Source organism: Pseudopipra pipra, chromosome 1 (genome assembly GCF_036250125.1).
Source record: "Pseudopipra pipra isolate bDixPip1 chromosome 1, bDixPip1.hap1, whole genome shotgun sequence".
Classification (NCBI taxonomy): Eukaryota; Metazoa; Chordata; class Aves; order Passeriformes; family Pipridae; genus Pseudopipra; species Pseudopipra pipra.
Genome location: NC_087549.1, coordinates 33243183 through 33260222, shown reverse-complemented (window position 1 = coordinate 33260222; position 17040 = coordinate 33243183). Strand labels below are relative to the sequence as shown.

General features: G+C 35.3%; 1 protein-coding gene across 12 annotated transcripts in view; it reads right to left on the bottom strand.

Annotated features, from left to right (window-relative positions):
- EYA1 (EYA transcriptional coactivator and phosphatase 1) overlaps positions 1-17040 on the bottom strand; it is a 163727-nt gene that overhangs the window by 42296 nt on the left and 104391 nt on the right. For all 12 annotated transcript variants that reach the window (XM_064651004.1, XM_064651029.1, XM_064651023.1 and 9 more), the window contains 3 exons: positions 16546-16732; positions 4937-5076; positions 3663-3746 (listed from right to left, as the gene is read on the bottom strand). In XM_064651004.1, coding sequence (XP_064507074.1) covers positions 3663-3746; positions 4937-5076; positions 16546-16732 — 411 coding nt within the window. The remainder of the gene's footprint in view (positions 1-3662; positions 3747-4936; positions 5077-16545; positions 16733-17040) is intronic.

The window sequence follows — 17040 nt, the reverse complement described above, 5'->3', positions numbered from 1 at the left end:
GAACAATTAATTTTTAAAAAGTGGCTGCACATAAATATTTTAAGTTTCAGTGTACATCACTGGTTTTTTTTAACAAACATTTTTGTCACACCTCTGAGACTGAAAAAATAGTTTTTGTAAAGCTTTCTAACCATTTCACTCCAAGGTATTTTTACATAGCAGAAAAAAACCAGAATGGGATTTCTATAAAGTAATACTAAAATAATATGATTTATTAGTTTAATTTAATTGGGAGAAAAACAAATAAGAAAATTATTGGCACCTACTGAAAATGTCAGATTAAATAACAAAAAAGCTAAAAGGAGAAATAAAACAGATAGTTTTTCACAGAAAGCTTAACTCCTTGATTAAACATAATCTTTTTCTATAGGAAGTTCCACTTAGCACAAAAACTGTGTTAAACTGTAGCTCTGGATACACACATATTTAACAGAAGCAAAAGCCTTATCTGCATTAGGGTTTTAAATGTCTGTGCAGTCACAGACTGGCAACTGCTCTAATAAAAAGCACGAGAGCCTTGCTTTAAGCCATTACAGCAGACCAAACTCTGGCATCAAATGTTCAGCAGGGGCCGTAAACTTTGAAAAAAGTCAGGACTAGAATAAGGTTTTTAAAAAAAATAATCCCATACCAAACCTTCTTTTGCAATTTTAAGCCACTAATTGCTAGCTAATTACTGTGAGGTGTCACATAATGAGTAGGAAAGCTAACAATCTCTTCTTGTTGCCTGGGATTTGCTGGTTCAGTCAGAGCGCCTTTTCAGGTATGGTCAAAATCAGGTACAGTTCAACTAAAGAAAAGAAATACCAATGTCAAACTGCTTAAGCAGGCCTTTTGTTTTGAATACTGGCATTGGAGCCAAAACATTGCCTGTATGTCATTTCTAAATTCTACCCACTTGATTTCTTTGTTTTGTGGAGAAACAAGAAGCTGAAAAACAGGAAAGTTCACTCTGGGTACAAGGTTTATTTTCCACTTAAGCCTACGGGTCACAAATGAAGGGTTAAGTGAAACCAGGCTTTGCTTTTCTCAATCTCTAAAATATATTAAACCACATTAAGAAAACTTATAATTTAAAGGAAAATTCCTTTTAAGCCTCTGAATATAACTGCTTTTACTGAGAATGGAAATGTATGCAAAGACCACAGTTTTCTAGTGCCAATACTGAGACATATTTGCACCTGCTCCAAGATGCTAAAGAAGAGCTCCAACTTTTTCAAAATTCTAGAACTTAATCAGCCCTAGTGCCAATTAAGTAACTGATAACATTATATTTGATCAATACATCTCTCTATGTACATATTAAAAAAATATCCAAAAGCAAATGAAAATGTTTTGTTTTGTTTTGTTTTTCTTCTCTCCTGGAAGGACAAATCATATTCCTGTAGTTTCATACTTCCATTTCATTCCACAAAATTCACTAAATTCAGATAATCCTTAAATAAAAATGTAGTGGTTTATGCCATTGTTTTTGTCATGACTGCGCAAACTGAAAAACAAAGGTGTTATTTTGTTCCAACAAAGCTGAAGGACAAAAGCAGAAAGAGCAGCAAAAGGAGAGCAGGTAATAAAAATGGATAAGAAAGTAAGAATATAGAGAAAAGGTTAGCATAAGAAAGAAGTAAGGAGGAATGAGGTAGAGAATAAGGAAAAGAAAATCAATCCCTTCAGCAGTAAGGCCACACATCATTCATAGTCATTCACCATGAAACTCACTCAGGCATTATGAAAAGAGCTAAAAGCCAAGTTGCCAAATCCCCTATTATTTAATTAGGACATTTTTGTTTGTTTGAAGATCTAGCTTTTGTATTTTAATGATTATGTGAGCAGCTTAGATTTAATTTTTTAAAAGGGCATTTCTAGCCCTCACCACAGTGCAGAAATATAAGAGAAGGTGATGTTGGATTGATTGAAAAAAGGAATACAGGTGAAAAGAACAAAAATTCCCCTCAAAGTTTTTTTCTTTTCAGATTGGCTTATGATCTGGATTTCTGATTTTAAAAGCCAGTAATCAAATCACAAGTCACAGTCTTTTAAAAATGTGCACTTCCTGTTGCTGCAAATAGACCCTACAATTTTGATATGACAGATGCATGTTTTAGCACATTTGCTTTGAACATTTGACACTATCTTTCTCTAACATCCCTGGAAATTGCTGACTATTGTCTGAACCTGTTAATAAGACAAGAGAAATTCTGACATCAAAACAAAGCAAGAATGGCACAGTTTCATGATGGCATCTGAGAGCCAAGGACATGCACGTTGCTAACTCTCACCAAAAAGACCTAATACTTATCTACAGCATAAGAACTAATATCATCATTTCTCTTAACATCAACAGTTGGTTGCCATTTAGCAATGCAGAAATATTATGGCAGATGCCACGTAACCAGGGACAGCTGGGCAAAAGCTGCATCTTAAGTAAACAGTACCACAGACAGTGATAGAGCTGCAATCAGGAGACACCCAGCTCCATGCAGCATATGTATTTATATCTCTGCAGCTGAATACTAGCCACTTTCCTCAACTTCAAGCATCCAGCAAGGCAAGTGTTTTATGTTTAGGCTGCCGAATAAACTTGCTTTTCTGTCATATAATGAAAAAACTAATTATATTCCTCAAACAGGTAAGCTGATATCACAGCAAACTTTTCTGAAAACACACCTCACCTGAACAAACAAGAGAGGTTGCAAAATAGTACTGCTTTAGATTTTTATAATGCTAAAATCTATCGAGAGAAATTCAGAACCTGACTACAGCACAGACTAAATCAGAAGTAGATTTACCCTTCACTCAGCTGGGTACAGGGCAAAATCTTTTAGTGATAAATAGAAGCTTTACAAGAAGACAGTATTTCATGAAGTCAGACAAAACTGTTTGTTCTTCATATGTAGAAATTTTTAAGGTTAACAAAAATTGCGTTTCAGTTATAGCTCACATGAGGTGAACATGAAACTGCATAACAGATTTAGCACAAGACGAGACATGAGCTTTCAAATACAATCCTGGAAAAACAAAGTCTGATTTAATAAGGGCATTCCATTAATAAACTGTTCTATTCACCAAAGACCATATTTCTCTTCTGAGAATTACCAAGAAAACCCACAGTCTGTAGACATATTCATCAGTTCAGTTATGATTTACAGACTGTGCATAATAGAAAGATTTTACTCATAAACAGACTTTCAAAATCATCAGTTGATATGTAGATTAAAAAAAGTGAAGGTAAAAAATTTTAGACTAATCTGTCTTCGTCCAAAAGTCTTCTTCCTCTTGTCTCCTCAATGCAGAGCACATTACATTGCCGGTCAGTCAGAACTAAAATTTGGTTTTTTAGCAATAACTTCTGGAAGTTCTTCAGTCTCTGAAGGGAGGTAGACCTTTGCAGATTTTGATATCAACAGGTTTCAGACAACCTGTATCTAAAAGCCAAGTGATCAAAGTATTACTCCCAATGTTATTTAAATATTTAATGAATATAAGAGCAGCATAACTGCAAACAATGGACACATGAAACAGCTTTACTCCTTGGTTTTTTTATGTCTTGTAACACCAGTACTAGTTTGCCTCTAGAAAATCAACTAATGTTCTCATATTCCTTGTGTATCAACCATAAATCAGCAAATATTACTGAAAATTTCCATCAGTTTCTTGACACTTACCCTTCCGTATCTGTTAGCATAGGACCCTGTAAGCAAGGAATGGAAAATGATGATTGTCTCATCCAAATCCCAAATGAATACTCTCTGTAAAAAGAGAATCAGATCAATGTGTTCCTCTGTGAAGCTGATATTTGACATGGAAAGTTAAAATTTGAATCAGTAAGCACACAAATGGGAAAATTTTATTGAAATGGTTATATATTAAAACCATAGTTTCCCTTGCCATTTATTTTCAAAACTAACAAGCTGAGTTGTTTTTCAGAAAGTGGTAATACAATCTGTTAGCTTTTTACTACAATTGCTATTATATAAAATTATACTATTAGAATAGAATGATATTTATTGTCAGATATACACAGAAAATGAGATTGTACCATGTATTTTCTGAAGCCAGATGTGAGATTAGAAACTGACATAAATGAAAAGAAATCTCTGAAAATTAAATCTTCAGGGTTTGAATTCTGTATTTCTGCAAGTCTTAGAAAACAAAGTTCACGTAACTGCTCTTGAAAATTACGTATAAAATCAAAACAAAGCAAATTGCTGCCAAGCACTTAAATACCCTTAATTTATGCTAATTTCTAATGCATTTTAGGCCCCTGAAGAATGAAAATCATGAACTTGGATCATATATGTGTAAAAATTTATGCTGTCAGTAAATAATTCTTTTGCTTACAGACAATGGAAAATATGTATTTTAAACTCATCCTCTGACCACACACAAAATGATATTTTAATGAAAAATAAAGTGTTCAAATACAAGTATTTTAAATTCTGGTGAGATTGTATTTCCCAAGATGACAAATGGACTAAGCTTTTGGAAAGGAAAAGTAATGCTGTGTGGACACTCATAGCTGTGGTGTGTCATTGGAGATGTGTTCTCAACACAAACCATGGGCCACTGGGAGGAATGTGGACATAGCATGAGAGAACAAAACCCACTATTGTGCTAGAAGTGTCTCCTGTCCAAATGCAAACCTTTCTTTGCCTTTGGAAAAGCTTGCGCTTTTTTCCCCCCTTTTTTTTTTCAATTGTTTGTTTGCTTTGTTTTAATCAAAAGGAGAAAGAAACACACAATATTTTTCAGAGAAAGTAAGAGCTCTTCCTGAAGAAGGTTCTTTAGAAGAAAAATCCTATCTTCTATGAAAACACTGTTAGGAAAAAAAGGGAGCTTCAATGCCACTTTATTTTTGATGTGTAAATAATATTTCTCTGTGCAAAATAATGATAAAAATAAAGTCTGTAACAGGCAAAAGACATTTAACATAATGTACCTCTAGATCAGAGTCAGGTGGTGGTGAAGGATTATTGTTTCTTCTACCACGTCCACGTGATTTCCCATCTGAACTACGACGCAATCTATCTGAATCTGAATCTTTAATGGGCGTTGATGGACTGTGGATTGTACTGTATTCTGTTGTAGTAAAGAAAGGACATTTTTACCTTTCAGTTCAAACTTCAAAATGTTCAACTTATTTGCTTTTTATGTGTGACACTAAAACCGGTAGGTTCACTTAAACAGTCCTAACTAAAATATTTAAATTTACAATGATAAGCAGTAATATTGATACATAAATTAATTCAATCTAGCTCAAGTTATATGAAAAAACAGAGTGATAAATTATTTCAGTAAACACATAAGAAAGGACTAAGTAAAAAAAGATAATAATTCCTGCAAATATTAGAAGATTAAATTCTAAACAAACAATTTTAAGAGATGCCAACTCCTTATAAAAGAACATTGATTTAACTCTAAGTTTCAAACATGATTTAAAATAACTACAATGGTAACTGGTAAGTAAAAAACATCCAAGTGTAAAAAAAAAATATAGATTTTGAAAAATTGTCCAAATTGCCTGGTGGCAGACACTTTTATATTGCTACACATGAGCCAGAAGAATAGAATTATTTCTAATTATGGCATAAAACAGAATATTTATTTTCCCGTGGTAATTTAAATTAATAAGTTTTGAATATGCATCAACTACGAAGATGAAATTTATAGTATTTTTCAAAGGCCTGCTCAACATTGAACTTTTCCAATGAGTACCTTCAAGATAGGATGTAATTCTTTACAAACAGTATTGTATGCTAATTAGTATGCTTCAGCAACGTTTATTTGCAAGGGCATTTACTGTTGTTGAACATGTGAAAAAAGAATGATGATTTATGTATGTAAGAACAACAAAATTCTTCTGAAAACATGCTAGTTCTTCTGAAAACATGCTAGTTCTTCTGAAAACATGCTAGTTCTTCTGAAAACAGTGAAGCGCTTGTACATTAACAAAGCAGACACCTAGCATCAATTATCCTTCCTATTAATTTATTTAGAAGTACCACAGTCCTCAGAAATGCAACAAAACATTTTAAAATCTCTTTTGAAGACTCCCTTTCATAGTCTGAAGTTCACAAATATATTTATTTTGACAGTCCTCATGAATTTTTTTTTTCCTAAAAACACTCTTTTAGTGAAGGCAGCTGAAATTTTTTTTATCAATTTTACTTCTCAGTTAACATTAACTACTCTTTAGAGTTCAGTAGATATGAGTATTTGTATTTTCATTTTAATCAGCCTAGCCCATGGCATTCCAGCTTGAACAGACAGGTATAATTCTCACACAAGTGATTCTTTCTCCTAGGAAAACATCCTGTTGAGGTCAAAGGTTAGATTAAGGAGGAGACTCTGGACATCTGTGTAACACCACATATGCACAATTACTCAAAATAATAAAAGTTGCTTGTGCTGAATGAAAGGAAAAGGTCTTGAAATTCTCATGCTCAGCTTTCAAATCTATCCTTATTGAAAATTGGCATATCTTATATATTTCACATTATAAATTTACCTAAGTATTTCAGGCTACATTAAACAAAGCAGAACAACAAGTTAAAATGTAACTCAGGGTTAAACACGGAATCTTCGAAAGACACTAAACCTATACTAAAAGAGTGATTCTGTGTATGTGTCAAACAACAAAAATCATTCAGCCATGAAAGTCTACATAACTAAAGACAGAGGTTTAAATATTGAAGAACATAAATGTTCAAATACTATATATTTTTCCTATGACTATGTGCACTTCAGAATATTTAAACTAGTTAAATTTTGAATGCTGGCTGCTCTTTCACCTACTGTACTTAGCCATAAATAAGAAAACATAACTTAACTAGTACAAATTTTTCCAATAAATTTGTCTGTTATATACAATTTTTATTATTGCAATCTTTAATAAAAAGGAAAAAGGAAGAAAACAATGCACAGAAGCCTTGAGATAAATTACAACAAAGTAAAATAAACCAGAATTTCTTCAACAGGTATACTGGCCAATAATGTTCTAAATATGTGTTCTAAAATTTAGATACAATGAAAAATTGCATTTCCTATTGACTAATTTAAATTAGGGCTGCTCTTGGCCTCTGACAATGTTTTTATGAGTGTGGCTTTAGTTTCCATTTTTTAAAATTGTTCTCAGAGACTATGACTAAAAATTATTCTCGCAGTGCTGTGACTAAAAATTTTTCAGTATTAAAATTGCATTAGTAACAATAATACTAAGTAAAATAGGAAACAGCATGGAAAGAATATAACCAAAACTTCATGACAAATGAACCAGAGCAAACCTAAATGAGTGAGCATGCAGAGCAGAGCATGGTGAGGGCAGGGAAGAAAGTCTGTTTGTAAGAGCCATCCAGCTCTCCATCTTTGTGATTACCTTTTATTTAAGAATACTGCATTCAAAATTTCAAACACAGGGCTGCAAGTTTGGGTTCCCTTTCACAGGTAATCTGGATGCACCAGCACCTGACAGAAAGACTCCCAACCCTACCTCAGGACCCTGAAATGGGCTGGGCAGACTTCAGCCCACCCTTCTTGGAACCACTGTACCTGCAACATTCCCAAGAAAGATTTGTCTATCTTGCTCTTACAGATCTCTTCAGGAAATTTACTCTGCTGCTTTGACAGCTGTGCCATTAGAACATTCAACTTCAGCATTCATTACAACAATATAAATTGAATCTCTGAAAGAGCGGGAAAGATTATTCCCTTCCTTGTATTTGCATGCATTGGAAGACTGTTCACAGATCCCTTTGTTGTTAGGTTAGGCCTTTCCTGACAGTCCTCTTTTCCAGGTTCTGATTATCACTCTCTATAGTCCCTCCAAACTGGGCACAATAATGCAAAGCAAAGTCAAGCAAAGCTTGATTTCCTGAACGTCCCACAGGCTACCCTCCCCTGGGCACCACTTGGAAGGATTTTTCTGCAATATTTCCAATAAATTTTACATTCAGGATTCCTATATCATCTTCTGAGGAGGAAGTGACACTGAACTGGTTGTTTCTCAAAGACCTGGTCAAACCTTGCACATGAATTGAATAAGCAACATTGCTAATACTTGGAGCTTCTGAGTCTACTCAGGGCACCAGTGTGTTACAGTGTGACAGATGGCTGTAACCAACGGGGGGGAAACATGACATTGTGTGCAAGAAACTTATTCCATGTGTGTAAAGGGAAACCATAGCATGCACTATTTGAATTAGGGCTGTTGGACAGAGCAGCCTCCGTGTGCATGGCTGGGTTACCAGCTCGCTGTCCAATGGCTGCTCTCAGGTCCTCATAAGGAAACACAGCGTCCAGAATACAGCGTCCAGCTGAGCCCTGAGCCTCGACTAGCCCAAGCCCTGACAAATTCTGGAGCAAGAAAAACAACAGCGGCTGAGGGTACTCCGTGTGCCACTAATATCTGGAGTACTGAAAGCAGTCTGCAGGGAAAGGTAGAGCCTGGAAGGAGCTGCCAACATTCCCCATCCCACATTTGTGCAGTTCATCATTCCTGCCTAAATGTATACCTCACACCTGCTCCTATTCAGATCACATCTCCATTTTTTGAGTTCTCATCCCATCTCCAAAGAACTCACAACCCCTCTCAGCATGGTGTCATCTACATATTTAATAGGCAAACACATTCTGTTCCGTCATCTAAATGATTAATGAAAATGTGGTATGGTGCTAGGCCCAAGGCAGACACTGAGGAATGCTCTGTAGCCATCCTTCTATTTTAACAGCGAGCTCTCACTGACTTCTCTCTGGACACGATTTCTTAAACAGCTTTATATCGTTCTGCTGTAGTTTCTGCCAGACTATTTTAGCCTAGTTTGCTTAGAAGATTGTTAAGTGAAAAAATTTAACTGCCAGGGTAGAAAAGACTTGCTGAAGTCAAGTTACAAGGCCACAAACCATGTTATCATCACACCCATTATTCTACAATCATTGGTAGCAAAAGGTTAATTTGTTCAACTTCAGCTGACTTCATGGTACCAGACATATTTTAATATTAGCCAAGTGAAATGATTATGCTTCTAAAGCACTGAATTTAATTTTATCCTGTTCTTGAGCACCACAAACACAGGTAAACACAGGAGAAAACCCTACCCTCCACAAAATCACGAGCAGAGAAAGGTGTGAGGATTAGGTCTCTACTGCCTATCCAATGCTAAAGCAAGATCACGAAAAGGAGCTGGCAGCAGGCAGGTTAAATACAAGGAGTTCAGATAAAATCTAGGAGATTTGTGGCACTTCTGCCAAAAAAACCCATGCTAGACTCCCAAAAGATTACAAGGGCTCAAGAGAAGGCTGAAGACATCCCTCGAAGTGAAGCATTCAGTGGTGCTACAGCCACACTGCATTAGCAGGTTGGGTCTCTGGGACCAGACAAGTGGTGCCAACATCACCAGGCTCCACTGTCTGTTTCTGGGAGGTCATTTCAGTGCAGACTGATCAGATCCAGCCTGATCTAGTCTCCTAAGAATCCTCAGTTAGGAGCTGTTCTGGAGGACACCTTCCAGGTTAGCTTTGACTGGAAGGACTCCAGCTGGGTGCCCTAGGACCTCTTTGCTGAACCAAAGCTCCATATCAAAACAGACCTTACTCCAAATTAAAATGCTAATGCAAGTACATCCTAAACATACAAACAACAGCAGCTCTGGAAATCCCCTGAGACAAAAATATACAGAATCTGGAAAAGTGCTTAGGGCAAGTCTGATACAAGTTTAGCCTGTTCTCACTGCTCCTGAGGTGTCTGCTGATGGCCTCTGAAGCAGCAGGGCATGGGGCGCGTTGATCCATCAGTCTGGACCACTAGAGCCATTCCTGTGTGTTGCATATGCCTTCACAAAATTATATTAATAATCCAGGAATAGTTACATCATTTTAGATCTTCCTGCTATAGTAACTCTCTGCACTCTACCCCAGGTAGACATTAAATGTTACAGCTTGTTTCTGTTTCACACACTCAGAGTTCTCTCTTCCAAACCTTGGATAAGTGTAACAGAGCCTACATTGACTTCTCTAGTTAGTCAGAAAAAAAACATTTTAAACCCAGATTCTATAAATGTCTTATTTTCCGGGTGTGACTGGTACTCCCCTGCTCCTGACCTAGTAGTAACCCCTGTAGTACACAGTCACATCAAGCCAGATAAAAACTACACATAACTGTGAGGAATAAAATATGTTTACATTCTGGCTTAACTAAAATACATAAACCATACTGTAGCAGACTTTCCCCTGTGCTTCAAAGCACCGTATTATTGCAATTTGACATAACAGTTCATTAGCATATATTTCCTTGTTATACATCACTGTGGGCATTTTTGATGGTTTTGTTACATAGAACAATTTTCCAACATCTCATTAAAAAAACCCCAACTTTGCTTATGAATAGGCAGTACAGCCACAGAGATAGCTTTTGCGACACCATATTCTGTAATTCATTTCTGTTTGTTATGGAAATCCCCCCTGAGTAATTGCTGTATTTTCTTACTGTTGATTTCACTGTACAGCAGTAGTATCGAATGACAAATCTAGGGAAAACTGGCTATACCAGAAATCCCAAATCAGGTCTCTCTCTAGGTAAATCCAGCTGGTGAGTGTATGGGTAAAGCTTTTGCTGTTGACAAAGGCATTGCAAATTTTGTCAGATTTTTCCTTACTACACTGAAAAGGTATGCAAAAAAGAGTAAACATACATTATCAAAGTAATCATATCTCATGTCACAATGTAAATTACATGGATGACATGGGTCTAGAATAGTTAGTATAGTCAAATGTCTCTGCAAGTAGGTATGTACAAATATTTTCCATTTAGATTGTGCCCAGATTAATGGCTTGCCATCAAATCTTACACTTAATTTTGAATAAAGTACCTAAATCCTTAGGCCAGTGTTATTTCAATTCCTGTATACCAGAACAAAAATATGAAATTTGGGTAATTTGAATATGTCAGTCTCATGCTATGATTTTCTTACTTTTGCATACTTAAAGTTTACTTTTGCATAAATAAAACTAAACACAAATTTCATGAGCATTTATACAAACTTATTCTACTTACATAAACCTGGACCAGGATTAAATAATGCAGCAGAATCACATGTATTTATGGATTTTTTTTTTTTTTTTTTTACTTCTCTATAAAAAAAAAGTAGTACTATACTAGTAGTAAGTAAAAGCACTAAATAAGTATTGCAAGAAATACAATAATGCCTGCTGGTAGGATCACAGAAGTATGTCTTTATTGTTGTTTTGACAAACATCAAAATCTTCACTTTAAAAATTAAGTTTGTATATTGAGGACTAAGAGCATATTATTATAAACTTGACAGATACTCTCAATAGTCTATTAAAAATATTGGCAAAAATGCCTATTTATTTCAAGGTTTGGTTGACTTTTTGATTTAGTATTGTATACTCAAAATAATGACAAAGTATTATAATCACAGTATATCATATATAACAGTATATATAAACTATGGATGACAACAACTATACCAACAAGTCCTGAAATGGTCCAGATTTTTTTTCTCCAACTTTCTGTATTGAAGAAAAAATCCTATAATGGGCCAGTAGTACCTGTTATTTCTTCCTTACTCATTAGTTTTGTTTTCAAATAATTTAAAATCATTGTTACTTTTAATCCCAGCAAAACCAATGATGAACATCCTATTTATCTATTTAAAAGAGTCTACTGAAAAGTGCATCAAGTTCTTAGACTCAATATATTTTGTGACAGTGGGTCAGACTATATATATTGTTGGATGCAATGCCAAAGAGTTAAAGGTTTACATTCTAAATGCAAAAACAGGAGAACAAACATTATCAGAAAAGCAAAACCAGTGCTGTACTTTGCCATTCATTATTGCATCCAATCCTCTTTCTGTTTTTACAGAGTCTTCTAGATTTACTCTTCATTTTTATTCATGACAAACAACAAACATTAGAATACCAGAAATTTACCGCAAATATAGCAGCATTTGTTTTCATACAGTATTAGTGAAAAGTTGCCTATATAGTCTGTTTGCTCTGTTTCATTTTCATGTCTCTAATTTATTGTTATGGAATATGATAAGGAGAAACTGTAAAAGATGCTTTCCCTTTTGCAATACTAAATGTGATATAGTGTTCAAGGAAAAAAAAAATCAGTTTCTAAGAGCAAAATGGTGACCCATGGCTGAGAACAAGTTTTGTTGGCTGGTACACTCCCTTAAAAACCCTTGTGGGGTTTTTATTCTGCATTGTGAAGTATGTGAGTAATATAAAAAATCCGCAAACCTTCCAGTAATATATTAAACATACTTATTACAAGAAAACTGAAAGAGGTCAAATCTCAAGAACAATGCAAGTCTCTCTTGCAAGAAATGCTGTTTAATAAATTACAAATACAGCATCATATGAAATAGAAGGATAAATTCAACTTTTCTGACTGAATTTATGAGAAAAACCCTGCACAAACAGAGAAATTTTTGTTACCAGCTGTGATGATAGAATTGAAATATTGCAAGAGAAAATTATTAAAGCTTCAGAAAAGGTTGTCTTCTTCTACATTAACTCTTCTTCTACATTAAATGGATGGGGTCAAAACTCCATCTGTCCAGGGTAAGTTTCAACATGGGCAAACAGCAGGAAACTAAGGGAGAAAGCATAAAAAGGATAGACACAGCTCTAATTCATCCACTGTCTCCTGTGATTTTTTGCATCAAGAATTTCCTGAATTGTGTAAATCTAATCTTTGAGTTTGTCTAAGCAATGCTTGAACTGGCATAAACATTTTGTATTCACAACGTCCTGAAGCAAAGAGCTGCATAGCTTACTTATATGAAACATAAAGAAATACCTCTTTTTTTTCACCCTGAACCTATTTTAATGAATGTGAGTATTGGAAGGGAGAGTGAATGTTTGCTCATTTGTCTACTTCTATTCTTTTTTATAATTTTAATTATTATTACTTCCATTAGATACCACGGCTTAGACAAAAAATCAGCAACTCTCTGTCCATACCTGGGATAATCTACTCATGTATGAACTGAAAGCTCATCCCAGAAGGAAATTAATATTCTATTGCCATTCTGATGAAAAGTATTTTCTTCTGCAAAAAAGTTTTACAGGTGGAAAAAAAACCCAAAACAACAAACCTTAGAAAATCCTTCCTTTTGAACTAGAACAAAATTTCCAATGAAATTTGAATCAGAGAACACATTAAAAATTTGAAATGGCCAACCCAGATTGTTTTGCTTAACAATTTTCTGATTATGTCACTAAGAAAAATGCAACCTTCTGTTCATGAGAAAATAACACTAATTTGTATGTCTGATTTATGGAACAAGAACTATAAACCTCTGTGCAATCAAATGATTTTGTCCTGAACATGGTACAAGAAATTTTTCAAATACACAAGGGAAGAGAAAGAAGAAACACTGAACATGGAAAATCTCAGGTTCTTCTGCAAGAATCCCTGGATGTCCTGGATTGCATGGCAAAAACTTTCATATTTAGCTAGGAACTGAGGGAAACCATAAAAGGATTATTTTGTATTTGGACAAGGAATTAAACGTATTTCAAGTGAAATTGTCTGAGCTTTCTGAGTCTGCAAAACTATACTAAAAATGTCACAAGAGCACATAATTATTTTCTCTCTTTCACATATTTCTTACCAGACTCTTCTGTTTCACTTACTGGCCCATTTTCATAGGAACTACCTATATGTCAAATTATTCTGGTGCCTCTGTAATGTCTGAAGGCTGTTCTGTGCTTGTCCTGGCATAGTTCATAACCACACAGATTACATGTTTTTTTTTAAATATAGAAGATGTGTAGGATGGCTGCGATTCAGCAGCTGGATCCCATTCTACTATATGTGATGGCTCTCCACTGCCCCCCACCATTCCTTATATGAAGCATTCCAATTGTGGTAGAGGATTAGCAGCCTAACTTAACCAGATGTGGCAAAACAGTCTGCAGAAATTTGACTAACTGCAATTAAAATTTTCTTATTTTGCCCCTTTGTTCTGTGTTTTTTAACCCAAGTACGAATTTCCTTCTGTTGAATACACCTTTCGCTTGTCCTCAGTCCACCAGAACTACCCTCCTCCATGCTGATCTCTCTTTTCTTTGACCCCAGCCTTGCTTTGTCTTTTGAGCAGACTGTGTATGAGTTCAACTGAGGCTTTGCAATAAGCCTCAGCAAGGAAAAAAGTAAAACCATTTACACTGTCCAAGGGGAAATGGCAAGAACAGCACTGAATTCACTGACTGGTCTTTTCTTTCCTTCTTGCAAGGGGTTCTTCAAAGAGTTGAAGGTTTGTGAGGCAGCAAAAGGTTCTGACCTAATTTTTCCTTAGGAATCCAATACTCGTTTCCTTAGGAACACTGGGTTCCTTAGGAACCCATCACTGATAGCCACCTTAAACTCCTCTCGTACCAGTGGAGATGCTTTGGCACCTCAGGATTAAGACTGTAGTTAAACTGAACTCTAAACAGAGATATTTATCTCTTACCACTCAAAACAGAAGGAGCCTAATTAGGCTGAATCCTAACTTAAATGCATAAAGACAACAATTGCATAAAGAAAAATGGAAAAATCTGGGTCTAGCCCTATACCTTCTGCTGACTGCAACCACGTTGATGAAGGAGAACAGAAAGACAGCATTCATTAGCTCCTCCTAATAGAGAGTGGTCCACAGCATGCATGTTCCTAAACGTGCCCCTGCCTCTAGTACAGGCAGTCAGCCCATGAAAACCCTAAGAGTTGTTATTTGCGAGCCATTAGAAGGAACTTTTCAGAATTGTTAAATCTTTAATGTCTTAGGAAAAGAGATGGCAGCCCCAGCAGTGCTAGAGGAGGTGTGCCCATGTCCAAGGAAGGGCTAAGCATGCAGTGGTAGGGCACCCGTGGATATACTTTCAACATGTGAAAGCACAAACTAGAAGATGGATTTGGTGCAGGACTCATCCATAAGAAAACTCAAAAAAATTCTTTAAAATTTTTAGACAAAACTTTCATAACAAGAGTGTAGAGGATTTGAGGGAGGGAAAAAAAAGACTTCTTAAAAAGGAACTGATAGAAAAGTTCTGTCCAGGCTTACAGAGTAGAGAAAACTATTTAAATAGGAAGACAGCCTTTAAGCCAGTAAGTTTGACCTCGGGAAAAATATAACTCCTCTTGTTGATCATGCATTTACTATTGCTTTTAGGAAGTATCAACGACTTAAAAATAAATACATGTAAAGATTTTGCAAAAGATCAGGACCCAGATAATATAACAATTCAATTTCAATATCTTGATAAAAGCTAAAACTTGATCACATTTGGGTTTTGGGCTAAGAGGAACTTAACGGCTTCCAAATCAAAAAGAGAAGCAAATAAACCCACAAGAAAACAAAAGTAAAAAATTTCTAAAAAGGGAAAGGCAGGGTAATTAAGAAGTCACCAACATATATCCACATATTCTAAATGCCCTAGACTCCAACATGCATTCATATATTTAGAAAGATTCCTTTCTCAAATACATTGCATACATATGCAACCTCGTGTATATAAACACATACATCATCTGTATCTTCCTCCCTATTTACTTTCAGCAAATGCCTTAAACAAGACAAAACTGAATACATTTTTTTTCAGGTACACACTCATGCAGAAAAGCAACAGAAGCCTAGCAAATTATATTAAAAGCTCACAGTGCATATGGAAGATTAGTCCCATCAAATACTTCAGGAAAACTAAAAACAACTTCCCCCCAAAAATCCCCCCTCCAAAACAAAATCACCTGATACCATTGCAAATCATAGCTGCTTCTCACTGCATTACTGAGAAACACATTTGCAACCCTGGAATTTCTCTCTGACAGATTTCAAACTTCTGCCATCTACTAAGTACTGACATGCTTGAACTGTTAAAAAAATGGATTATTATTTTTTTCAATAATGTGAAAAGTATTTTTCACCCCTCATTTCCAAAAACAGCTGGAGTAGTTTGAAATAAATGTTCAAAAAATATCTCAACTAGTACAGGACTGCCAAATTCCAACAAGAAAGGTAAAATAACTGGGAAAAAGGACAAGTCACTGAAAATCTTTTCTTAAAATGGAAACACTTGTGCAATTTCAACTCCCCATTACAAGCATTATTATGTCCTCTTAAAGTAAAAAACCACAAAATTCTCTTTCAAGTGGACAGTTGGGCTATGGTCTGAAGACCTCTTGATTTCAGTCTTACTTAGAAAAATCAAAGGAGTTTATCTTAATGAAGACAGAGCTTAAAAACATAAGGTTCTGGTTTAGTGTAAAGACTTGTCCATAGCCTGCAATTTTAAACACATGCACTTTACAAATAAATACAAACAAATTGTATTTTGCACAAGCTTTAAAACTTTTACTGATCCTCTTTTTTCTTCAGTCTATTTTCTGTTAGAATCTGTACAAGACGTGCCACAGGCTCAGGATTAAGAAATATAATAAAACAAAAATCAACAACTACACACACACAAAAAAATCCAACTCAATCCCCTTTCAACTTACAAAAACGTGCCTCATAGGGACAATAAAATCCATGTAATTACCTGCTGCAGGATCTGTAACCGCTTGACTGGTGATGCCAGATGGTGGTTCTTGAAGCTGGTATGTTGCATTTGTGGAGGGTGTCGTAGGGCTGGTGTTGGTGTTTGTCATGTAATGTGAAGGATATGGTGAGCTATTATAATATTGTGCATATTGGCCCTGGCCAAAACTGGGATAAGAGGGATATTCCTGCAAGACAAAAAAGCAACTGAATAGTCCATCAAAGTTTTGCTACTTTTTAGTATAAATTCCAAAATATAACCACAAACACATGTCAGACTTTGAGCATGTATGCTTCCTGGACTACATGCTATAGGACCTAAAACTGCGAGACAGTAAAACAATATCTAAATTGCACATAATTTAGTATGTCTTCTCATACAAGTAGTTAATTAGACACACTGCTGAAGATGTGTGAATTAGAAAATCAACCTCAGACAATTAGTTCTAGAATTCGAAGACAACAAATTGAAGAAAAACATTTGTAAATCTTAGTT